The sequence below is a fragment of the Oenanthe melanoleuca genome, chromosome 4 (assembly GCF_029582105.1).
Source record: "Oenanthe melanoleuca isolate GR-GAL-2019-014 chromosome 4, OMel1.0, whole genome shotgun sequence".
Lineage (NCBI taxonomy): Eukaryota > Metazoa > Chordata > Aves > Passeriformes > Muscicapidae > Oenanthe > Oenanthe melanoleuca.
In genome coordinates, this window is record NC_079337.1 from 51761602 (window position 1) to 51788917 (window position 27316).

Sequence of the window (27316 nt, forward strand, 5' to 3'; positions counted from 1 at the left end):
GCCTCTCAAATCTAATAAGGACAAAGCAAAAACCTAATCAGATTACATAACCAGAAAACAGACAAATGAGTTAAAGGAAAACCCTCCTGGTAAATACCTGAAGAGAGTCCAAAGCTTATTCTCCTTTTACCAGAGATCTGTGAAATCTACTTGTAAAGCACATCCTTCTCTAGCCAAAGATGATGACAGCCTGCTACTGTAACTGGGTTTTCCGCTGTTTGAATGGGAACCTTTGACTACTGATTCTAATCTAAAAAACCCTTCTGATAAAGCAGATATATATAATGCCCCATTATGAACTTACCACCTCATCTACTCATTATGTTTTTAAACCTTGGAAACTACATTCAGTAAAACACAGAGCAAAGAAAAGCATTACTGATTTTTGTATGCTGAATTAAGATTTTTCTTAACTCAAAGAAATTAGAGGGGAAGAAAAAGCCTATCAGATAATGAACAAATTTCTTTCCTAAGCACTGTTTCAGTAGCATGCAGGGAATAAACAATTGTGTAACACTATGAACAGAAGGAAAAAATTCTCAGTAAGTGTGCGCCATCCATTTTGTGCAATGAGACAGACATCCCACAGGAAATAACTGTGATTCTGCGATTCAAGACCACATGATTAAAATATATATACAGCAAATTGGACTGTTTACACAGACAATATTAACTGTGACACTGCTCACCTTCAAATGTTTCTCTTTGCAACCTTAAAAGGGCTCTTTTAACACAGTTCCTCTAAAGTGCACCATTACAAATGAGAACTGAGAAACGATTCATTGTCAGGTAATGTGTTCATACATTTCTAAGTAATCCTGCATACTGGGTTCACAGTTTATCATTTTTATGATTACAATGCTAGATTGTTAGTATCATCCCTTGCTTGGCTGTATATTAGCTTTATACAGAGGCTGAGCTTTATCGAATAAAATTTTCCAAACAACAATATTGGATGCTAGCACACACAATGCTGCCCATATCAAACCCTCATAGTGCCTCACATTAAAGAAAGGAAATTCACAGTTCATGTGATTTAGAGATTCATACAGCTATAAATGTTATAAAGCCTAAATTGCAAATCAGAAATATAACAGCAAGGAGTGTCTGCAAGCAGACAACTCAACTCCAGCCAAGAAACAAATCACAAGAGGTAGAGAAAAAAAGTTCTAGATAAATCCATAAGGTCTATATGAAATTCAGCAGATCATAAAACAGCTACATTTATATGGAAACTGCTTTGCTATTCTTTACAAAAAATAAAGCCATGTATTCAGTCTATGCAAGAACATCTCAGGGTGTGTTAAAATTCAGGCAGTAGTCACAGCTTACTTCTGTGCAAAAAACATTAGTAAATACAATGCTTAAACTGAACCATGGCTACTCAGCTTATAACATAGTTGTGGTAACCCACATACTATTCTACCTGATCCATGGGCAATCTGCTAAGTCTCACTCAGAAAATGGACCTTTTAAATGCATGTACACAAAGTCCATAAAACAATTTTAACTTAGAATCCAGGATAAAAAATGCTATGCAAAAATAGTCTTGGAGAAGAAGACAGAAGATTATGACAGCTGTTACATTAGAAGAACAGTTTCAGTTTTGCATGACAGAGAAAGATTTACACTTACCTCACAGCTTAAATTACTTTCTCCACCTTAGTGTATCTTGTCCCACCTTGATAATTTCTGGTTTTCATGGGGACTGAGGGCGCATTTTGTATTTCACTGTTTTTCAATCCTTTATTTCAACAATCACAAAGCAGTAGACTAATTTCCCAGTCTGCATCATTTTATTTGCTCTTACCACTTTGTCTCAGTGTTATCAGTACCATTTTCTAACCACTTCCCCTCATCTTTCTAGAGTTCTTTAAGCATCATCACAAAGTATTGTCCCACCACTAATTCACTGCACACAATCTACTCAGCTCAATCTCAAGGTTCTGGATCCAGCACAATGCCTCCTAAAGAAAAATTTCTACTCCACTCACTCTTAGAATAATGTATGTGTACATAGTTCCTTTTTCTTTTTCATCTATAGCTGACAAGTATAATTTGCTAAGTGTGTAAAAAATTATCAAGGTAATTAAAAAAAAAATCAAGGTAAATTATTATGTACATATAAATTATTATGTACATATAAAAGCCTCACATCAAAGTTTCCCCAATTATGCAAAGACCTTAAACAGGGATTTAACTTTTCAAGGTGTACTAAATATAGTAACTATGGCATGGCTTTAGATACTGCAAAAAGTTTAATTGTTGAGGGCTTGCATCAAATACAAGCTAAAATGAAAAACTGTTGCTGTATAACATGGAAACAACCCACATCTTACTAGCTCCCCCCTCCAAGTCTTTTTGATTGTACATATGCAGAGTATATGCTATAATACATAAAGCAACTTATAAGCTATGTAAATGCATATGATGACAGGGTCAAATAACCAGGAAAAAGATCGAACACATCTTTTATAAAACTTATAATAGATATGAGAGGTTCAGTCTTCTCCTCATATCTTTTTTCTTGCCCCCCTCTAAAAAAGTCAGCATCTTATAGGAAAATCTCAGGATACAGTCAGATAAATTGAATAATTTGTTCTACAGTATTTTGCTCACATATCTATTAAAAATTAGGAAGAGTGGCAAAGACTTCACCACAGCACAGACATTTTTAAACCATTTATCAGTTTCTGTGACAACTCAGTAGAGCATTTTCTATTTTGGAAAAAGTATCACTAGAAGATATGTGCTTGCACTTTTGTGTTCTCACCTACTCTTCACATTTTACTCTCTTTTTGCTACTTACCTCTGGCTGATTAGAAATGTTAAGAATAAGGGCCCACAGATCAGCTCGGAGTGCTGTTGGACATCCCTGACGAACATACTGCTGAGCTGCAGCACTATCTTGCTCTGCTAAAACTGTAAGAAACAAAGCAGGTAAAGAGTTGATGTAGTGTAAGACTTCTATCAAATACCTTTAGTTTTAAATTTAAAAATTGGTTTACTCTGCTGTAAGCATTAGCTAATAGGAAAACACTGAAAAGATCTGGTTTCTACAAAGCAATTTTTAAGTAATTCACTGGGAAACAAGGCAATTGGCATTAATCAGCAAGGCTGTACTACATTCTGTCATAAAATAGCACTTTGTGACTATATCACACACCATAGCACACATCACTATATCAAGGCTAGTTGCAGCTAAGCTGGCATCATGAAGAACAAGTAGCCATTTATAGCCACAAAATAGTCCTGGTTTAACTATGAGAGATATCTCAGTTCAAACAGGAGAATGCCACTCATTCTTACTTTTTTTGTGCCTCCCTTCTTTTTATATTAGCTATATGAGTATCTTCACAGATAACTGTGGGGCCAGAATTTTCCACTCCAGAGTGTACTGTCTTTTTTTCTCATTATTGGTATATTTACTCTAGAGGATAAAGACCTTAAAAGATGTTGGTTTACCTTCATATTGACATAAAATAAATACTCTACTGCTGACAGGTTTGCTTATTTGGGTCACTGTTGTGAAGCTTTAGGCTACTCTGTCACAAAGGCCTCATGCTGAATACAGTATGTATATACCATAAAACAGATTATCTCATTACCTACTTAAATCTATAAACTTGAAAGACATACATCTTTATCTATCATAATATGGTAAAAGTGTTCCTCATCAAGAGTGTGTGATTAACTGTACCCTCATACCCAAAATGTCTTTCACAGAGAGAGAGAGAGAGTTGGGAGACATTTCTGCGTTGTTATCTCAACATTACATAGGGTGTTTGATGGCTACTCGGAAGCTTCCAAATCCATATCCTCTAATTTTCCTGAAGTGTCTATGAAACAGCTTGCTTTTCTATATCTCACTGAATTTAGTATTCACAATACCCTCTCTGATAAGACTCAGAAGGACAAGGTTTGGAATTAAATACCTATCTAATTGATTTTTCTTTTCTTCCTTTTTTGCTTAAATACTGAATAGACCAGCTTGCCAAGTTTTGTTTAACTTGCAGAGCTCTAACACAGACATTTCTATGATCCTTTGCTCCTGTACGAAGAGGGCAAAAAACCCCATTCCTCCATAGAACTTCAGAAAAACTAGTAGTTTTGGTATATACAAGATGGGTTTTACTAAACACAACAAAATAAAATTCTCAGACTTGGCAATACATCTAATAGAAAAGCAAAATCAATACCTCAGTGGCAAACAAAGTCATAGCTAACACCTATTAGAGCAAGCAGCAAGATTCCCAGTGAATGAGAAGGGAGTTCAGTTTATGGTCAAGGAACTTACATATTTACAAAATTTTTAATCTTTGAATATAGGAAAAGTCGAGGTATTCTCTAGAATAGAGATGCTCAGTATAGACAAGAGATGACAAAAATGAACATGACAATGTGGAGCTGAATGAATAGCTCAAGAAGTCCAGAAAATATAGTTTATTTGGAAGAATGGGAAAAGAACAGAGAGGTGGACAGTACCTAATGAGTGGCTCTTGGATTAGAAAATTGACAGTGTGGGACAGAAAAATGAAAACAAAAGAAGTAAGAAAGAAAAAAAGAAAGAAAAAAAGATCATTGTTTTGTTACTGCAACAAAAAAATTAGGATGGAGTACTTTTGGGACAGTATCCTGCCTATTTTTCCCTTGGATGCTAATATTCAGCAGGAAACAGAAGAGACAGTTATGAGTAAATATTGGTGAATTTCAACCATTCCTTGTATGTTTCTTCTATAAGCAAACTTAAATTATTATTTCTTTTAACTTCCTTTTGTAGGTTATTTCTTAACCTACAAAAACAATCCTGGAACTTTTCAGAAAAAGCAGTATAGAGAGACAAGTAAGTGAATATTCCATAGTGGCTAAGTACTGCATTATTCCACAATTGCAACTGATTATTAAAAAGAGTATTCTGACACAAAGGATAGATCCCCTTACAGTAATGAGAACTCTGTGTGCAGAGAAGGGACTCCACAGAATTTTGATTTTAAACTGAAATTCAGTTGTGGAAGAATTAAGTTGTCACCAAAAAGATATCTATGTGCTTCCTATTTTGTTTTAATTGAAAAATCTGTGGAGCTTTTTTCTGGTAGCTACTGGTAGACTGCAAATGTTTGCTTAACAGTATTAGTGATTGTCTATCTAAATTACAATGGGATTACTGATAATGCATTGTGCTAATTTAAGTTTTTAAAATTCTATGAGGTACATGCAAATAAAAATTTACTAAATGCATTCTTAACTACTCACAGTTTATTACAGATAAAAACAGATCCATACCTTTCTGCCCAACATGTACATGTTCATTTTCAAAGAACTCTATAAAATAAAGACACAGAAAAGCATGCAAAAAATAAATTAAAAAGACACTCCAACTGATAACGTATTTTGTATTTTTACCACACATTATTACAATCAGTTGCTATTTACTGCTAGCATCACTAAAAGTTAACCTGCATCAAAGTTCTTTTCCAAAACCTTTTTTGTGTTAATTTTGTGTTTAATTTTGTGTTTTAAAACCACAAATATCAAAGCAGCACTATACTACATGATTTTCATTTTCTCTCCTTAATGTGATGACTTTAAATATTCTCCCAATCTGACTCTTCATATATGCAATTTTTTCTATTACTAGCTGTATTTTACCACAAAAATCACTACAGTTATAGTTACAGAAAAAATATTTATGGTTTACAATGGGAAAAATACACCATTTTTTAATAATTTTGAAGAATTCTGCTCATTAGTGTTCTGATTGAATGACTGGAGAATGGCAATAGCTTACCAGGAGGCACTTGTGCTGAATCATCAATACCTAGCTGTCCTATATTTAAGCCTAGTTCGCTAAAGTCTTCTTTCTGAAAAGAAACAGAACCATAACAAAGTAATTAATATGCTTAATTCTCCAAATCACTTGAGATTTCTTCTGAACCAAATTAAGTTATTCTAAATGCATATATTTGAAATAGAATCTCACATCAATTCTCACTCTAATTTTAATTATAAGCCCCAGTTTGCATGTCAAGTATGAGCTACACCTGGATGTAGTGAAGTGGTGAATGAATGATCAGGTTAAGGATCACTAATTCCCATTTCTTTTCCAACCCAGGTGAAAATTTTACTAGCATAAAATCTCCAAGAGCCTCATCAGTGAAGCATTTAGAAAAACTCTCCTACATAATAACTATTATTCAAACATTTATTTTCATTTACAACCTGACAATAAAGGAATTTAAAATTATATTGAGAAAAAAGTTACAAGCTAACTCATTGTCAGGCTACGGATCTTGTTCAGCATCTGTAGAATTGAGACGTGCCACAAATTTGAAGTTTCTCATACAGAAGAAAAATGGTTAAGTGAACAGCATGTACAGAAGTGTTTTTTTGGTACAAATTAAACCTGTGTGGCATAAAATGAAAACTTACCTACTTGCAGAAAATTTACTTTCTTTTTCATTAAAATAAAAGGTGTTTTTTTCATTAAAAATGTTTTTTTAATATAATTTCTTCATGCACTGTACTTTAACTACATAATTAGATTGATTTTCACTTTCAAAAGGGGAAATTTATGATGATACTGATATTCTTTTTAAGTAATTAGAATAATTTTCATTAGCAAGAAAAAATAACTCTTACAGAAACCTCTTATAAGAAAAAAAATACTTACCAATTCTGGAATATCTTTAACTTTTAAGGGAACCTGAATTAGTCCCAGATGATTTTTGAAACTAGGCTGCTCTCCATTTTCATAATTTGGATTTCGAAGATTCATCAGTACCTTAAAAATTGTAGCTCTGTCATTTCTTGCTTACATTCAGAACTCTTCTCAACATCATCAGAATTACAAACAGTACATTAAGCATAAAATCGCTTCCCACAACTTATATATATAGATGCAAATTATCAAATTACATCTCAACATTTTCAAAATCAAAAAGTATTGAAATCTTTAAGGAAGCCAACAGAGTCTACTTTGAGAAGTCAGCTCAATTACAAAGCAGAAATAATTTTTAGTATATGCAAGTAAGTGCTGGCTACATAGTAATGTCTTGACTAAAATTTACTTCTTCATTTAAGCTATGCCAATTTATATATTTCTGATGGCTACAGTATCCAGGATATTCTTCAGTATTACCTTTCTCTGAAAGAATTTTTATCCATCTTCTTACACTGCAATCCTACAGAGCTTCTAATAAAAGCGCTACATAATTTGCTACTAAATCAAATCCTTACTAAATTATATATCAAAATATTTTCTATCATATAAGAAAAAGAAATTACAGAACTGAAAACTTAGAGTAAATATAATATAAAAACAAGGAATCATGTCAAGGTAAGTAAGTGTGATCTATAAAGGAATTTACAGTCTCTTTCATACTGTTATTCCAAGGTATAGATTTTGATATGACGATGATGATTCATGATTTCTAGTACGAATTTCCAGCTCTTATGAAATTATTTCATAACACTGTACCTCTACAATTTTCACTCTTGTAAATATTCTAATACCATGTAATCTCACTTTCAAACTTGTTAATTTAAAGAAACAGCAAACTCTGAAAGGAAAACGGTATAAAAGAAAAAGAGAGTGATCATAGGGCCAAGCTAAAAAAAAAGATGGATTTATTTAATGATCCAAGATTAAAAACACACCATGGCTGCTAGTATAATGATGGAAAACAAAATAAATAAAATATTTTCAACATTATTTTAACTGAACAAAAGAAGTAATATGTAATAAGTACTGTTTTACTGCAATGTTCTGTGCTTGAGTCATAGAAAATGATGAATACTGACATTTAAGACTTTAAGGAGTCCACAGTCACCAATTTTTTAATGGTTTAGTTTGATTACACACAAAAGCCTTGAAATTCCACACAACCCTGTTTCATTTTTGATTTTTTTACAACCTTCCTAGATGACCTACAATTTCAACTGCACACAAATCTGCAATCTACTATCAAACAGTCTATTAGTTTCACATATTGTGATTGATGAGCTTAACATATTGGAATTTATAAGGTAAAATGGTTTAAAAAATAAGTTGAGAATCTCTTTCTGAGGAAAAATGTTGGGCCCAGACTATGCTTTAGAGAAGTTTATCACAGGTTCAATTTGAAACTGCAGTTAAAAAAAAAAAAAAAAAAAGACACAATAGTGTTTTGTTTTGTAAACCAAACATGGATTCATAAAAAACCATGCCAAATTTCACTTGCAACAAAAGGCAACTAGCATTAAATACACTTAGCAATTATTTTTCCCACTTCATACAAAGGACTATAATGGGTACAAGCCAATGGCTGAGTATTGTTTCATAGAGGCTTACCTCAAGAAAATCTTTAGGCGCATAAACAGGCCGGAAAAGACTTAGATCTGAAGTAAGATTTCAATGACACTATGTTAAAACCAAAAGATAAATAAAACATGTGCCATATCTATAACACAATCTAGCAATTTAAACACCAGATTAGAGCAAAGACCAAAATAACATCATCACAAATTTCATGGCAACGACCACCACATACTCTGTCATGATTATGCTACTGATAATTGCTGTATTTTTGTAAACCCCAGATAAATAAAGATGAGGGTGTTCTTCAAGCTCCCTTGCAGACCAAGCCATTCTATGACTTTATGAAGTAAACAGTAGTCACAAGAAGCTTTTACTTAATCTTTGTAAGTACTTAGACTGAATAATTCTTAGGAAAGATATGATTTTCAAAAGCAGAATATTTTTTAACAGCTAAGATTGTTGAATTACATGTACTGCTGTCAAATGAAAACTGGGGAGCAGTACTTAGAAATCCATGAAAAGTGTTTGGCATCAGAGAGGTGGTAGTGTGATACAAACCAGCACCCCTGCAAAATTCTTTTTAAGGAACTTGGCTATGAATTAGCATGAGAGTTAGCCTTGCTCTCCCAAAGTACAATATCTCTGATTATTCTGTGCAAGAGTTATTTATATTTTTTGTCAAGGAAACATTATCCATAGTTCTGAACATTTTCTGTTGGCCTGAGTTTACAATAAGAGGAGCTGTGTCCCAGTTGAATAAATCTCTAAAGCACTGGAATATGTAGTATTATACAATAATCTCTCAGTAATAATTCAATGTTAGTACAACTTGAAACAAAATAACAATGAAATAAGTATTTATTGATGCATAATGACACATTATCAATGGAAGAAAGATCAAAATCAATTTGCCTTGAAGAGATTAGATTAACCTTTGACTGGTAAGTAAGATGCGCATGCTGCCTTCCTATGGATAAAAATTAAATGCATGTAAATTTATTTGAGCTTACCTGGCTCATCGGTTCCCATTTCATTCCATTTATTAAGCAGTTCTTTTTGTTCATTTACAGGCCTCTGAAAGGCACAAAAAATATATCTTCTTTTTTTAACAGAATTAATAAAAACACGGCTATTTGAAATATGTATTCATTTCAAATATATATTAATGCAATGTTTTACAAAAATAGCAATACAAACTTGCTTACAAATTACCCCTAGCCTGAAGGTACATACAATGGAGAAAGCCCAAGTTCCAGTTCCCGGAAGGAAAGATGCCCATTAAATAGTTTCAGGTATTTAGTAATGAATTTACGATATTTAGTACTCAATTTCGTGTTACTGAATATTTACTGCCCATACCATAGAGCTGTTGGATTCTACCAAATTCCTGTCACTGGCAGTCATGAAAACTAAATACATCCTTTAGCTCATGATGAACCATAGAGGTTCTGCCACCTACCACAGAGGTATAACAGGAGACTGAAAAAACATTCTAACATTACTCCCTAATTCCATGATCTTTAAAAAGAAAGCCTCTATATTAATTTAAAAACAAAACAAAACAAAAAAAAAAACCCCAAAACCTAAACAAAACCAAACCAAATCAGACCAGAATGAATGACGAACAGAATCAGCAATGTACCAGTATCTCTCTCTCCTCATGTACCAGTTCAATCACGGCCTTCTCTGCACACAAAGCACATCTGTATCGCACACAGGCTGCACAACTTATACAGCTGAGTCTGCACTCAAAGTGCTCTTCTAAGAGTAATGAACACTGTAATTAGCTTTCCAACATGCTGCTCCCTCAAGAGGATAACTACTGCAACAGCAAAGAGGAAAATCTACCTAAAGCCTTCATCTTCTCCAAGATGAGCTGATGCATTCATTGTCATAATCTCTGAAAATTAATCTGCATTAAAATTATTTGGAACCATGTCTAAAATGAAGATTACATTACAAGTGTGCAAGACGAGGCTTAATTTCAGAGAAAATGTCATTTTGAAAACAGAAAATTAACAATACATTACCTTCTGTGCTAGTGGGATATTGAGTTCTGTGCACATGCTGTTCAGACTTTTCAGAATTCGCTTCTCCCAGCTTCCCTAAATTACACACAAAAGATAAATTATAAGGAATTTCCTTTTCCTGAAAATTGAATTTACTGTATAATAACACGCATTTTTTTGAGATATATATGAAAGGATATGAAAGGATAGCAAGAGCCACTGACTGACATCTGCAAGCATATGAAGGGAATATTTACATGCTTCTTTACATGGAAACAATAGATCAAACAGATTTCATTCTTTACCACACAAAAAAGAACCAGAAAATTTAATTTTTTCATACTTCAGACCTTTTAAAAAGCATGGATTTCACAATTATTGATTTTTATATATGCTTAATGATCAAGCTTCTTTACAGATCAACATTTAATAAATTTTTCAAACAATTATAAGAGGTCAATCAACTGTGCATAGCAAGTACCTTCTTCACTTTGGGGCCTGAAGAGACTGGCAGTCTTTCTCCACAAAAAGTATCTTGGATGTTGTCAGAAATTAAGGAAAGTTAGAAATCTGGTATTCTGTAATGCTTAAAAAAAATAGTTCTAACACAATGCTCAGTAAATAGTTGTCTAATCAGAGAAACCTCAGTGGCTAGTGGACAGCTTAAAAAGCAACCAGATTCTTCTGACAATTGCATTAGGCTTCAGTAGTGCCTACTCCATGGCTAACTCCTCTGAAGTTAATGCCAATTAGTATTGACTTCCTTGTCAATGGACTTAGTATTTGCTTCTGTGATTACAGGACCACTGGTGGGTTTTATACTTAATTTAGTTTTCAATGGATGACAAGCCAGATCTCGATCACATAAATGCAAAGACTCCTCTTAATTTCATTTAGTTCTATTTATTACTTGTAATTTGCTCTAAACACAAATTTTACAGCAGTTAGTACTGTTTAACTACACTCCTCAATGTTCTGTCCAAAAAGAGGCTGCAGTTTATTAGGGAGGAAGCAAATGAAAGGAAGGGCAGATGTTCAATTTTTCTGTTTAAAAAAAGAACTAAAAATCTTGTCTATAACTGCTTCATTTTAGCTTTCATTTACAAGATCCCCTCATACCTTTTTCCATCAAAAAATAGCTATCTTTCACTAGAAATTTTTCCTCACAACCAAGTCATCCTTTCACTTTCTTTGGCATAAACAAAACAGATCTGAGTTTTGACTGTAAGGAATGTTTTCCAGATTGCATACTTTTTATCACACTCTGTAAAATATTTTTATTTAACTGTATTTTCATATTTAAATTCCTTTCAAATGCTGCACTTAGGCAACACCATGCCACAAACTGCTTCATCTCTCACAAAGTGGTAGTATCAAGCATTTACTGTTTTGCTAAGAAATGAGGTTTTGGTGCTAGAGAATTAAGAAATGAGAGAGCATGAAGATTACTATGCCATATAGGATAAGAAAGTGGCAATGGAGAATATACAGGTAGTAACAGCAAAAACAAAGTTAAAGGTACAGTCTTTTTTGGTAAAAGCGTGGTCTAGATCAGATGGCCCAGTCTCCTGTCCAGCCATATCCTGAGTGTCCAATGTTGTCTCCCTAAGGAGATTACTCTAATGGCTGATTGTTCCCTATGTGAAAAATTCTCCTCTTCTGTCCAATCAGAATCTCCCCTGGAGTAACTTGTACCCATTACTTCTCATCTTTTCCACGTGACTCTTGTAAAAAAGGAATCTCCATTTTCTCTGTAGCCATCCTTTAAGTAGTGGAACGGAACAAGGTCTCCCCTAAGCCTCCACTTCTCAAGACTGAGCAAACCCAGCTCTCTCAGCCTTTCCTCACATGTCAGGCTTCCCAGTTCTTTGAACATCTCTGTGGCCCTTCTCTGGACCCTCTCCAGCCTGTTCACATCCTCTATTGTACAGGTGGGGACCAAAACTGAACACAGTACTCCAGATGTGACCTGACAAGCGTTAAGTAGAGTGGGATAATGAATTCTTTAACTCTACTAGTGATGCCCACATTGATGCAACCCAGCATCCTGTTGCCTTTCTTTGATGCAGCAGCACACTGTCTACTCATATGGAGCTTGCTGTCCTCCACGTCCTTCAGGTTCATTTTCTTCAGGCTGCTCCACAGCCAGCTAGATTCGAGCCTGTGTTGCACTCCTGGATTATGTTTACATTTGTCCTTGTACAGCATAAAGCTTTTGTTAGCCCACTCTTCCAGCATATCCAAGTTTTTCTGCACAGTGACTCTCCCTTCTGAAGCAGCCACTTCCCCACTCAGTTTGGTACCATTGGCACCATCACTTCATGATACCATCAAAATTAAGGGAGGACAGGTGGGAGGGGCATAGGGAGAGGAATAGCAAAGATATGCTTAAAGATATGAAAGCTACAAAAGAGGAAGAGACAGATGACAAGACCAAGAACCATCTCGTTCCAAAGAGCAGTGGAGGTCAACACACTTGGTGTGACTTACAACTGCCACACCAGACATGAATCCACTTAGTGCACTGGGGATGCAACATGTTGGTAATAAACCACTTATACACAGTCATAAACTGTGACATAATTCAGCTTTCAAGACCCAGTAAAAGATACTCAAAAATGCAAAGATACTCAAATAAATGCAAAATGCAAAAAAAGATAAAAACAAAGTAAGGGTTACACAGGTTTTCTCTCCAGGACAGCAGTGAAGTGAGCAGAAACAGAATGCACTGTTCTTGACTAAAATAAAAGGCAGAAGCAGAGCTCATAAAGTCATTTTATTGATGGGAATGATACATTTAACAAGCTAATTCCTCTAGTCCTATGAAGAAAATCAACACTAAGAAAACACACTATTAGGATTGCTATGGTTACAATTATTCAGTAAAATAGCTGAAAATGAGGAAGGTAGTACTGCAATTTGGAAACAATTTCATAGTGTGACAGAATGGTTTCCAACACCTAAAGACCCTGCCTGAAGGGAGGGAGAAAGATTATTAACAAGGACATGAAGTGATAGGACAAGGGGGAATGGATTTAAACTGAAAGGCAGGTTTAGATGAGATATGAGCAAGAAATTCTTTACTATGAGGGTGGTGAGACATTGAACAGGTTGCCCAGAGAAGCTGTGGATGCCCCATGTCTGAAAGTGTTCAATGACAGATTGGATGGGGCTCTAAGCAACCTAGTGGGAGATATCCTTGCAAGGAAAGGTTGAAACCAGATCTTTAAGGTCCCTTCCAATCCCAACCACTCTATCATCCTATGACTTACAGCATTACTACTCATTGCCATTAATGCTCTACTCTTCACTGGAAACCTGGTTATCTTCCGAGGCAGGAAAAAAAAGCAATATAAAAACTTCAGTCTGCCATCTATGAAAACAGAACCAATGTGAGGAGAAAAAATGGTTAATTATGAACATTTTTATATCTACTCTAGGAAAAATATTAATATCATTTTAATCACTGATTCAAAGTCATACTAGTAACTATCTAAGATGGTTTTCTGGGAGTAGTACCATTATTTCCAGAATTCTGAATTAGAGCAAAATTAATTAAGATAGAAAAAGATAAAGAAACTGTCAACAAACTTATGACAATGGGAACATTTTAAATGGTGACTGTATCTAATAAAAATAGAATATGACAAATATGACTTATATGGACAACATTTTTTTATGGGGACTTTTATCTCTCTCCCAAAAGGTATTACTACCCTGTATACTTGTATTTTAGCTATTTCCAAATATTTTTAAACAAACAAAACCATTAAAACACTGATTTTGTAAGCTTTTTACATTGTCTATGCATCTTTAATCAAAAAGAGTAACAAAACAAAACCTAGCTGTGATTCAATTGCTCTGATGACACTTGTTTTCTTACAGGCCCATTATCTACAGTGATGTGTGTCATCTTGAAAATCAAACACATGCATGTATCTCAGTGGTTTGAGAAAAGACAATCTCAGTTCTCTAACTGCATTTATTACTATTTCACAGCTGCCATAATTTACCAGTATTTCTCTATGAAAAGGATTCACAAGTCTTTATCAAAGAGCAGTATTTCAAGAAAGGGTTTGGAAGAGCATCTACTGGTTTAGCTGGGATAGAGTTAACTTTCTTCATAGTAGTTAGTTTGGTGCTTGCTTTTGGGTTTGTGACCAAAAGGGCATCACGCCAATGTTTTAGCTGTTGCTAAGAAGTGCATACATAGCTTCAAGGTCTTCTCTAATGCTTCCTCAATGGCAAAAAGGTTGGGAGCGCACAAGAAATTGGGAGGAGACAGAGCTAGGACAGCTGACCCCTAGTGAGCAATGAGATATTCCAGACCATAACACATCATGTTCCAAATAAAGAAGCTGGGACAAAAGTTGCCTGATGATGGAAAGTAATGAACATATTCCTGTTTTGCTTTCTTGACATGTGTAGCTTTTGCTTTGCCTATTAAACTGTCTTTGTAACATGATTTCTCACTTCTGCCCTTGTGATTCTCTCCTGTTTTGCTGGGGGAAAGTGAGTGGCTGAGCTGCCTACCAGGGTTAACCCACCCAGAGGATGTGGATAACTAATACTCTTTGAAATAGGGAATCAAATTTTGAAATTAGTGAAGACAGGACTTCCCCTGCTCATTTTTAAACTACCGGAATAACAGGCCTTTCTACACACAGCTAAAAACACTGCAAGTATTACATACACCTTTGTAAAATAATAAACTGTGAAACTGGGTCATAAAAGCATGCATATAGATATACGTCTGTGTTTTTTGCATTAATGAACTAATAAGAGTGATTCTTTTCAGGCAGCAAATTGTGGAATTACATTTTACACCACACAAGAAAATTTGGTTAAAGCAATCTTTAGCCCCAAATCCTAAAGACTGAAACCCAGGACAGAGAGATAAAACTTAGGGGAGTAAACTACATTATGATTGTAAAAGTAACACAATTTGTTGAGTATTTTGTAAAAGAATACTGCAATGTATTTCTAGGCACAGAAGAGTTAAATATACTTTTATTCCTACTTCAGATGTTTTGGTTAGATCATGTTCTTGAAGCTTGTTTATTTTTTTAAACATTTTTATGTGGATTTTTATGGTTATTTCAAATGGCATATGTAGGGAAAAATAAACAAAGCAAAAGTATTTTTCCTGACACCAAAAATCCTCATTTAATCTTTACAGTCCAGTTTCTCTTATTCTCCTTCAATATGCCTTAAGCTCCTTAGCTCCGTATTTTTCATTTTCCTTTCACATTTCTAAGCACTAAATATATCTCTTCTTTCTGCAGACCTCACTATCCCTGCAGCCAACTGTTATCTTTCATCATGAAACTGCCTATGTCCCTTCAAAAAAAAGTTTTTGTAACCCTAAGTGAAATTACCTATAGCTGTCCCTATTTTTCTTCTCAATGAAACCAAATTCTCTTCTTTGATATATTCACATCATCTCTATTCTAAATTTTTCACTTACCTGCCGCTACATCCTACTTCTTTCATGGCTGGAGAACTACTGGAGTATTTTCTGTATTTATGTAAAATGTCACATATACAGTATTACTATTACCTCTGATGCAATTACAAATCTGTGCTTTTCCTAAGGTATAAAACATAGAAATTCAATAACATTCTACCAAGTAAATCCCAAATAGTCTAATTAAAGATCTGATATAAATGGTAAAATTGATAACCACTAACCTGTGCTTTCCTCATATAGGCTAAAGGTTCTTTAATATGTTCAGGCGGTGCTGCAGGATGACAGGGCATAGGAAACCTTAAGAAGAAAATATGGTAAGCCATAAATATTCTGATGTTATATTTTGCTTAATTAATCCTCTACTTGTAAACCTAAATATAACCTTTTCGTGAAACTACTAGCAAAAACACAAGTGCATGTTGATCAAAACTGAGTATTATTTTTAGAAGTATTTTTCTCCTCATCCATTCTATGGATACAAATAAGATAACAATATGAAATTATTAATAACATTTCAACATCAGTTTTTCTTCTATTAAAAATAACGCTCCTTTATAATTTCACATATTAATAAAATAATTACATAAACAAATCAGGTATTTTAAAAGTGCATTCTCTTCACATCATGTCATCTTTATGATTTCCCTCTCCAAGTCATCACATTTTTTTCAAGAGACAATTTTTTGTTTTGAGGGTCTCCTTTTAAAGATCAATAGTGAACATGTACGTGTCCAAAGTAATTAGAAGTTTGAGGTATTGACTTAACCAAAGTTGAATATCCACTCATAAATTGCATTATGACAAAATATAAAAGCCATAACAAAAATTAAAAACCAAACCAAAACACTAACTTATGTTTCAGTAGTGCAGGTTATTGTCAACGAGTTTTTGCCAAACATTTCATCCAGCTTAATTTCAAATGTCTCACATGTTTCTCAGGAAACAAAATTTACACATAGCTTCTCTAATAGTTAGGCTGAATTTACATTTGTTTGAATGTATTCAATCAGTTCCTATCATATGTTTTTGGGAAACCCTCCCCAAATTTCTTCCCATTTTTAACTGAAAAGGTCATTCTTGTACTTGCTGCAAATTTGTTATAGACTATTCTGTCCCAATGTGTAAAACAGAATCAATACCAACAGATTTCAGATATGCTGTTTCTTAGCTTTTCCATGATGCTTATGAAATCATGGTGTTCATAGTTAATTTCAATTTTCAAGGGCTAATTTTGTCATTCTGCTGCTTATTTCCGTGCATCAGCCCTAGAGACAGGTAAATATTTCTCTCTGGAAGATATGATGAAGATGAATCCTTACAAACAGATAGAAGCATTTGCTGAATTTGGTCCCTCATACTACTCAATATACATTGTACTAAACTGGTAATTCTAACAAGTTTATTTAAATTAGCACAAATAGATTTGCATACCCATTACTTATTTTACAGCTGCATTTATGGCTATATGTGTTATGAAATCCACCTTTCCATTGTGCCAGAATGTAAAGAAAAATTATGTTTCCCAGAAAGAAAAATTATGCTTCTAATCCAAAGTTTGCTGAACAATAATAAAAAGAAAACATGACCGATTTTACTTGTTTATTGCCATATCCCAATCATGATGAGCATTGACCAGGGAAGCCTAGAGATCCAATATCTTAAAGATTTTTAAAAGTAATTAATACAACAAATATGTGCATTGCTCTAATAATACCCCAAATAGAAGTAATTTGCAGCAATTACCTCATTTACATAAGAATTATACTGTGACCCTTGGTACCTTTGGAAGTAAAGCAAAAAGGAAAATACTAAAGTAACTACAAAATGTAGTGATATTTATTTCACTTATTCTTTAAAATGCACTTGAGTCCAGTATTTTCACTAGGATGAAAAAGAAATAATGGCACTTTAAAAACAGAAGCTAAGCAGGTCCCCTTGCTATGACAGATATTGCAAATTATAGTAACACACCACACACCTTTATAAACAAATGGATCAAAAGTAAATCATGTGAGTAGAACTCATTAAGTGAAAATACTAAATAAACTCACACATTGAGTTCACTATAAACAGCATTCTGAAGCTTCTTTTCCCAACCTGTTAAAATGAAAAAACAACCAGAAGACAACTTTAGCAATTAATACTAATGGAAAATCAATTAGAGGTTGTTTTGCAGTCACTGGAGTTTTATGTTTGGCCTTAGCTCATGTCTACCTACCAGAGAGACAGGAGGAGACAAGGAAACCTTAACATAATTAAGATAGGAAAATTGCAAGTTGAGACCTCTATAGAGACCGAATATCCTTTATTTCCATCTGCTGTTCAAATAATTAAAATACAGTTTTGGTTAAAAAATTTACATTCTATTTTTTTAAAGCCAGCATTTTACTAAAGCAACAATTAATATTAAAAGACATCTTGTTCCTGATGATTATAAATCTTAGATCACTTATAATAAAATCTTCACATTATAGTAACATAGCCTACAACTTTCAATGCAAATTGGAAATTTAACTGAAGATAAAATTTTCAAGAGTATCTCCATGGAAGTTAATTTCCATTTTCAGGAGTGACTGAACTCTTGTTTCAATCACAACTTTCAAAAAAATCACCAGTATCTAATAAAATGAGAAAAGCATTTTGCATAGTATATTTTTTCAAAATGCAGATTGGAATCCAACAACACTTTCCCTTTTAAGTTTTCTCTATCTGATTTAATAATCTGGAATCACTGAACGTCTGCTTCCAGCTACTGTCAATGACAAGACACCAAGCTCCACAAACTACTGTTTTTATCACTTATATCACATATGTTCTTACATAAATCTATCCCATTCACAAATGTATCAATGAAGCATTACCAACCTGATGTCTTCAGAAAATCCTTAATATCCTCTTTTAGTGATTCCAGCTTAATTTCTGGTTTGTGTAGGCTAACCTAATATTAAAAAGAAATAAATAAGCATCAAAAAGTAAAGAGAAATTACATTATTCAAGTTACGAAGTTAGAAATGACCATGCTTAAGGTTACACACAAAGCAAACTCCTTCCTTGAGCAATGGATATAGCAGTCAAAAATATCAGTTAACTTTTTTCTCACTCAATGTCTTTGCCTTTTTTATCAATGCTAAAAGGTGTGTCTAGGGAAAGAGAGAGAAGAAAGGAGTATAATATACAATGAATGCATATAAACATACACATTTAATAATCTGAGCAAATGCCCCACATACTTAGCCCAAATGCTAGACTATACCCATTAAGGAATTGGTCATCAGGTACATATGGAAAAAACTAGAAGCCAGTTACTGTATTTCACCTGAAAGAATAAAACTGAAAACATTCCATAAAAGTCAAACATCTCAGAAATAAATAACAAATTATTTTTAATAAATGTCAATGCCTATCAGCTTTTCCCTGTAAAACTAGCATTGTGCATAATCTCATGGATAGGACACCAAGGCCCAGGTGTGGGATATCTATGATCATCTACAGTCTCAGCCAGCTTCTTGTGAATCAAGACACATCTGTCCTTTCCATATTCCTTCATAAAACAAGCTATCATTACAGCATTTCTTGGCACCTCCCATTTGCAGTTGTACAGAACGGCAGGGTAGTTTGGGCACCTTTAAAATTTTGCCAAATTTGCTGATGCCTAAGGTACCGCTAGCAAATTTGTGTGTACATGTTTGATTTTGGTAAGGTATCCTGCTGAGATCTGGGCAGTCACCATCGTAAGTGATACTCTAAATGTACCCTCTCCCTGTACCTGGATGCCAAGATGGAAGAAAATCAGAAACTCAGTGCTGATCTGGCTGAAAGGAAGCAAAAGGATAGCACAACAGTAAAATAATAAAGTTGGTTGAAATAGTAAATTGACTCACAGAGGAACTGAACAGAGATCAGTTTTGCAATTTGCAAATTAGCATCAAATTTGAAAGTGGCATTCAGTCATCATGACTGGAGCAGCACTGATCATGCAAGACATAATCCATCAACCACAGCACTCAAAGAAGTACAGGAAAATAATTAGAGGACCAGCAACATACTACTAAGAGGAGCCTTGACAGAAGAAAGTGTTCCAGCATAACTCCTGTGTTAAACTATTTCTTTTCTCAACAAGAATAAATACTGCAGAGAAGTGATTCAACTATACTGAAATGTGGAGTTGCATCAGATGAACACATATTTTTATCCTGTTCCAAACAGTTCTGCAAATAACTTTACACAATCCTAATATTTTTACAGGCTATCCACCATAATTTCTCTTAAAAGCCTTTTTTGTTTAGATAAACATGTACCCTCCCAAAGCATTTATTACTGTTCAGTATGGCTCTGCAAAAGTGCACAATGTGTCTTGGTTTTATTGGTATTATTTCTTGAGTTACAATAAAACAAAATCCCCAAATATAATCAATCTTTAGAAGAAGTTAATTCAATGAAAGCTAATAAGTATTCACCTTTCCTTAAATGCTTCATTCTACCATAACTGGACTTTATAACGACCAAGCTGACTTGGTAAAAACCACTTCAAGCACAACCACAACAATTTCAACATAAACACTCACTAAAAACTTAAAACCCTGCAACTTTAAGGGAGAGATTTTAGTTTTGGTTATACATTTCTGTAACACAAAGAAGATTCTGAGCCTAACTAAAAAAATTTCAGTAAGTGTGAAACCCTGATTACACTGACAATTTTCCAGCACTTCTACATGAATTAAGTGAAAAAGTATTGTGAACTTTCTTATACAAGTAAAATTAACCAAGCAGAGACCTTCAATTGGCCTCATATGGGAGTAAACAGCTTCAAACGTTATGCTGTGCTGCAAGATACAAGGATATATTTTAATGGTGCAATTTTAATGTTTAATAAATTTTCTAGGTTTTGAATATAAAATTAGTGCTGAAAATAAAATACACATACAAGGCAAAAAACCAGAATCCACATTACTAAAAAAGTACTACTCTGCCAATCAAGCTTGTATTGCTTCTGAACTCCATTATCTGATCAACACATACTCAACTTAAATTGAATTAAATTTAAAATTCACTGTAATACAAATATTGCTACTGAACCACTTAAAACAAAGGTACAAGCTCTATCAGCAGGGATAGTACATACTTTGCCAATTACAATGCATGAAAATGAACCATTAATTATCTATGATGACTCATGAGCCTACATTTGTTTGCTAATTTTTATTAAATAAATGCTACATTGCACAGAAACATTCTCCTTCATAATTTGATCTTTTATTTAAATTGAGATTGGTATAATTTTTGTGGTTTTTTTTTAACTGGCAAAAAATGTCATGAAAACAGTATGCTGAGACATGTTGCAAACCATTTGCTCCACATAAATTATTTGAAGCTTATTTACCTACACTTTCTTTAGAAGCACAGTCAGGCACTACTCCAGCTCCAACATTCCCAGTGCTCCCGAAGCAAGTCCTCTCCTCTTTTGATCCATCTGAAGTCTTTACAAGTCTTTACCTCTCCCTTTTGTCAATACTGTCTTTACCCTTCTGGATCTATTCAGATGTGCAGATTCCCCTCCTCTGGACTGTGTTTCTGATCATGACATCTCCTCTTCACCCTTCTTTGTACCTTCAGGTACCTCCACCAATGTATTTTCACTCCCAAACTTAATTGATACAGTGAGGTGTGATGGGGTATCAGACCTGATTTTTAAACTTATATTACCCCTTTTAGCCTACTATAACAGCTCTTACCATGCTTTTTTCAAGTTCCCTACAAGAAACATCTGAATTAGACTGACTTCTTTTAGAGGTTTGCATGGGACAAAAATTAAGATTGATTAATCTTAACTGATTAATAAAGCCCAACTTCCTTCAAGGATTATGAAAAATGAAGTTTCTGAATTGGTTGCAAATGAAAATGTGCTAGAGAAAGGTAGCACTTTTTTAATGTTTCTGAATGGTTCCATTTTTATTGTCAGTCCACTGACAGATATTTTCCCAAAAGAAGAATTTTAGCAAGATTTCATAAAATAATTTGGTTTAAAACTGTATTTTGTCCTTGAGACAAATGCCTCTAATCTCCATCTTAAAAGCATTTATAATGCAGAGAGGGAAGAGAAAATTAAGATAAGAACAAGCAAATTTGATTACAAACTTGAACAGTGAAGTTGTGCCCAGAAAATGAGGTCTCTCCCGTGCTACCCCACTAACACAAGCAACAATTCTACCTGTTGAAAAGTTGCTACCTAATATTTTGGCTTTTTGTCGCTATTTCCTTTAAAGACACTACAAAATATGTTCAGAAGAAATTCCAAAGCAAATCATAGACACATTAGCACCCTTACCCACATTAATTCTCTTATTAATTAATATATCAATATCTCAAAACTCAACCTACAAAAATCAACCTAATATTTATTTATTTATTCATTCATCACTTACAAGCATATGACACTATCTCTGCTTCAATCCTTGGGGTAAAAATGTGATTGTCTTGGTATCCCCAGAAGTCAAGCTGTGACAGCAAATCATTTGATGCCCATGACAAAGTTATTTCAAAGAGATTGTGTATCACAGCCCTTGACACTAGCTCAAGTTTCCTGTGACAGCCAAGCAAAGTACTGGTTTGATCCATTCATAACCACAGGGCTACTCTATCACCTCTCACAAATAATGTCAGGATACTGTTTTCCCCAAAATTCTATTAACTCATCAATGAAACTTCATTCTGAGCTCTCCTTCCTAGAAAATAAGAGATTAATTCACAAAACATAGCTTTTCTAATAGCTAAAATACTGTTTGTGAGACTACAGGCTCTCTCAAAATTTCAGGCAATATTATAAAGCACCTTACAATACATTTTGACTGGAATGTTTCCAGAGACAGTAAATATTTTTGAGGAACAAATATCAACAACATTATTTTCTACACTAAGAGATGAAGAATATTTGTGAAGTATAACTGCAGTATAAATATCCAACACAAAAGTAAGTTTCACTCTGATGCACTATTTCCAAAGACTTCTCAACATACAGTGTGCATGTCCTAAAATAGTTTAAAATCCCATACAAAGGGACCACCCTTCAAAATCACAGCTGGTGCAGATCAAGCACTGTTAACCAGCAGACAAAAACTCCATCATATCCTACTGATAAACTGGAGCTCAGGTTGGGTGCACAGCAACAGCTAAGAGTGCATATTTGACAGTGCCACTCCAGCAATACCCCATGTAATGGGAGGAATATCAAGCATTAACTTAATACAGAGTGAAGCAAAATTCAGACCCTTTCAGAATTCTGTACAGCTGCTAAGGGATGGACAGGAGACAAGCCACTGACTGAGGAGCCTTTGCATCTTCACAGTACAGGACTAACATGATTATCCAAGCTTTATAAACAAAACAAGTCTTCCATACATGAAAGAGCATAAATGTGTGCAAGGTCAATAAAAAAACCCTCTCTATCAAGAACACACTGATTCCTGACAAACACAGTGTACATTTGGCCCTACTAATTTAAACTAGTCTCCAAGAGACAGTTCATTTGATTGAGAAATCCCATTGTTGATGTATCTATAAACTTTCAGATCACTACACCAAAATTTAGCTCTGATTTAACCTTCTATTATAAACCTTTCAAACAAACTCTAAGGATCAACTTGAATATTTGTTGCCCTGTTTCTTTTCTTTCCCCTTAGCAGTTCATATGACTAGAATGACCATGACCTATATTCACACTTTTTTTCTTCTTCTCCAAGAAATCTGTAAAACAGTACTCTGCAAAGCCATTACAGCAGACAAATTCTCGTGTCCAGCAGGGATTTAGGCACCTCACAGCCCTTTCAGACTCCAAAATCACTTTGGGAGGGCACTGTGTCCACCTGCACAAAATGGCTCCATGAAACAGCCACACACCAGCAGCTTCTAAACACCCAGCCACATCCTGAGGACTCCAAGCCTCCTCCTGTCTGAAAAAACCCATGCAAAGAATCAAATGACTGTGAAATCAGACCCTGCCAGAGACAGAGATAAAAGAATGCACATGGAAAGGAGTAGTGCATTCAGGTTTGTCAGAAACAGGAATGGAGCTGTTAGAAGAGAGCCCTGTTCATTGACTGTTTTGAGGACAAGGTCTGACTCTCCACTCCTGATATCAGGCTATTTAGGATACCCAATTTCCTAAAATTTAGCAGAACCCAACCTCTAAATTCTTTCATAATTCCAGCCCCTTTCAAGTCATGCACATTGGCTTATTCAAGTATTTAGAAAGTCCCGTCAAGAGAAGCAAGGCAGACACACATTTATAAAAGCATTTAGAGACTAAATCACCAAATTTAAATATAAAACAGACAAAAGACAGTCAGTGATGTCACTTGCTATAGAAAGCTTCAGGGACATTCAAAGAGGAAAATCATGTTTCGTTTAAAAATGCAACAAAACTAACGGACAGATAATGGACACAGTATCCTAAAAACAAAGAAACAAACAAACAAACAAACAAAACGTGCATAATTTTAAGCAATGTTTGAAAAAAACCCTGAAAACCAAAAGCACAAGATTTTATAAAACCCAACCCAAAATACTTCAGTAATGCACGGTATTTGTTACAGCACCGTGACTAGGTTATGATCATGAAAATTGATGCCATTTTAATCTGAAACATCCTAAATTAAATTCAGCTGAAATATGAAAATCTGGCCTAAGTGCAGATAAGTTATAAAAAATATATATTAAAACAGCAACTGTTTTCCTAGATACTAAAATTTACTTCCATGAGTGTTTTTTTCATTTCTTTTCCTTTCACCAAATCCTCATTTTCTCAGGGACACTAGAGGAGCGGGGGAGCGGGGGTGGAATTTAAAGCTCTCCAAATTAAAGATTAAAAAAGCAATTCGTTTCAGGACCTCTATTTGAGGCAGCGATATTTCAGACGGATAGTCTTCATATTCACTGCGAAATCCTTGGGTCCCAAGGGGAAACACAATAAACACGGCTCTAGAAACCAAACACAGCGCTCTCCGGCCCCGCCGAGGGGGGAGAGCAGAGGGACAAGGAGCAGAAGAGGGAGGGGACGAGCGGCGGGAGGCCGCGGGCCCCGCGCCCAGGAGGAGGCCGGGGGTGACGGCCGGGAACAAAGCGCGGGGAGGGGCGGCGCGGAAGGGAGGCGTGCGCGGGGCACAGCGGCAGGTCAGGGCTCACCCGGGCCTGTCGCTCCAGCTGTGAGTGCAGGCTGGAGCCCTGCAGCCGCTGCACGACCCTCGCGATGGTGAGGGACAGCCCGCGCTCCGGGTCCAGCATCGCGGCCCCTGCGCGGCCGGGCCGGGCCGCCTTCGCCGCCGCACCGCCGCGTTACCCGGCAACGGCGGCAGCGGCGCCGCGCTGCGGCTGCGTCCGGGCGGGAACCGGCGCCGCGCTGAAAGGTTCCCCCCGCCGCCGCCGCCCCGCGCTCGAAGGAAAGATGCCCCAAAGAGATGGGCGCTCCCGGTTCGAACGACAAAAATCAGAGGGTCTGCAAACAATCAGAAAGTTTTATTAGAAAAATACTGGAAATTGTTATGCCCTGACCTCCTATATAAGCCCAGAAAGAAAGAAAGAGATGCCGAGTGCGGGTTCCAGCGCAGCGATTCAGCCGCTGGGATGCCCGGGGTCCTGGGCGGATTCCTTTCTATGGAAACCTGTGTTTGTCCACCCAGCACACATTGCTGTGTGCTTCTTGAGGGATACAAGTCCGCCTGTATTGATGCGAAGTTTTAGAGCTCTTTTGGATATTTTTCTTTGCTCGGCATGGTTGAGGCGCTGGTTCAGGTTCGGTGCCGGGAGCCCACACAGCCCCTTTAGGCCGAGCAGGTGTGTGGCACTGTGTGCACAGCCCTGCTGATGTACGTGCAGGGAACTTTCATCTATTTAGCATCTCTGGGAAAATCTATTCCTATGTGCATCAGTAACAGAACCCTGTAATCAAATTTTTGCTTAATAAACTAATTTGCTAAGTCAAAATACCTATTTTTAAAGTCCCAGAAGGATTAATAAATAAACTAAGAGAGAAGAGAATGTGAAAAAGCTGATCATTGACCTCTAATGCGTTAGTACCCATCTGCAGCTCTGAGGATGATCTCTGTAAAACAGACTGTTTCAAGATTCTGAAACATCAGGAGTAACTTTTTCACTGTTGGGAGTAACAGATATGAGGAAATAATAGCTGTCATCAGTTATGTCAATAGAAAATACAACTGCATATAAAAGGAATAAAAATGCACCTGAACTAATTTGTCTGCCACCAGTTTTGACTTATCTGTGAGCATTTTTGGATAAAATAAAGTTTAAAGGAGAATAGTAATAGAAGGTCAAAGATGAAGTTTTTTAATGAACTGTAGAGAAACCTGAAAAAGTCACTTATTCTAATCAAAATACCGAGGAGAGGTTGCTTCACAGTTCATGGAGGACATGGGGAAATCAAGTGCCCAGTTGTCTACCAGTGCCTTGAATGTCTATTTACCTGATTTACATCAGGTTGTCCATCAGTTCTTTTCTTACATGCATCTATGATGTTAGGGGCAACAGTGAGCATATTTTTTTTCCATGTGTATTGAGAGAGTTAATAATTTTTGTCTACATTCCCAACTGAACAAGCATACAAAGTGTAATACCTTTTTGTGCTAGTTCATAAAAACAGTCTGCAAAATGTTCCCATACAGAGAGTACCTCACCTCATTTTGTTTTGTTTTTTAATTGATGAGGATCATTCATTTGTGTCGGGACTTCACTTTCTAAGGAAAGCACATGCAGAAAACTGGAGCGTGACCATAAGCTCTGTAGGTTGCTTATGTAGTTGTTGACAGCTGAAGTCCAGAGTTTTACATTTCAGCTGCAACTGTGAGAGAAAGCCCTCTCTCCTTTCCTGGCACAGTCCTCATCATCATTTTCCTTTCCAGTTTGTGAGCAAACCTGTGGACTGCTACAGGGATGGAAGTCTTACATTGTGTTTGGTGAACATGTTATTTGTCAGGGCTGCTCGATATGTGAGGACTCAGAGGCTGGGTACATTCCTGCTGGTAGCACAACACAATCTCTGGCTGCTTTCCATGTGATCTGCTGGCACCACATTTGGCCACATGGCAGGTCACAGAGTGGGACAGAAGCCACAACACCTTGCTGATTAGAAGTGTATGTTCCCCTGCTTCTGGGAAGTATGGGGAAACCATACATCAGGTGAGTTTCAAGTGCAATGCATAAAATTGCAGCTCTGCAAAAGCCATTCTGATCACTATAGGTCAAGAAGACAGGACAAAAAACTAATGTCAGCTGTGGATATGTAATTTCCTGTAGTTGAGTACCCCTGCTCCAAGGTTGCCTTTATAATCCTCTGCGAATGCACATCTGTCAGTCTTCATTCCCTGGGTTTTTAGGCTGTTTCCAGTCTGGTTTCCTTCCACTGGGTTTCCCTTTGGTCAGTTACACCTCCAGTATGAGTAGGAAAACTTACTTCTTTCTTGTAAATGCCTATCCAGGATTAAAAGTAGGATGATTTTATAAAGATAATCTACAGGATCTTACCAAGAGCTT

At 35.7% G+C, this 27316-nt stretch overlaps 1 protein-coding gene across 2 annotated transcripts in view; it reads right to left on the reverse strand.

Annotated features, from left to right (window-relative positions):
• TBC1D19 (TBC1 domain family member 19) overlaps window positions 1-25142 on the reverse strand; it is a 44565-nt gene extending 19423 nt beyond the window's left edge. Inside the window, exons 1-11 of one of the 2 annotated variants that reach the window (XM_056490405.1) lie at window positions 24953-25142; window positions 18641-18713; window positions 17827-17872; window positions 15997-16072; window positions 10327-10401; window positions 9307-9370; window positions 8330-8376; window positions 6671-6781; window positions 5789-5861; window positions 5284-5322; window positions 2810-2922 (exon numbers count right to left, since the gene is read on the reverse strand). In XM_056490405.1, coding sequence (XP_056346380.1) covers window positions 2810-2922; window positions 5284-5322; window positions 5789-5861; window positions 6671-6781; window positions 8330-8376; window positions 9307-9370; window positions 10327-10401; window positions 15997-16072; window positions 17827-17872; window positions 18641-18713; window positions 24953-25051 — 816 coding nt within the window. In that variant the 5' untranslated portion in view covers window positions 25052-25142. The remainder of the gene's footprint in view (window positions 1-2809; window positions 2923-5283; window positions 5323-5788; window positions 5862-6670; window positions 6782-8329; window positions 8377-9306; window positions 9371-10326; window positions 10402-15996; window positions 16073-17826; window positions 17873-18640; window positions 18714-24952) is intronic. The other variant, XM_056490406.1, reaches the window with a different exon arrangement.
• Between the last annotated feature and the right edge of the window lie 2174 nt (window positions 25143-27316).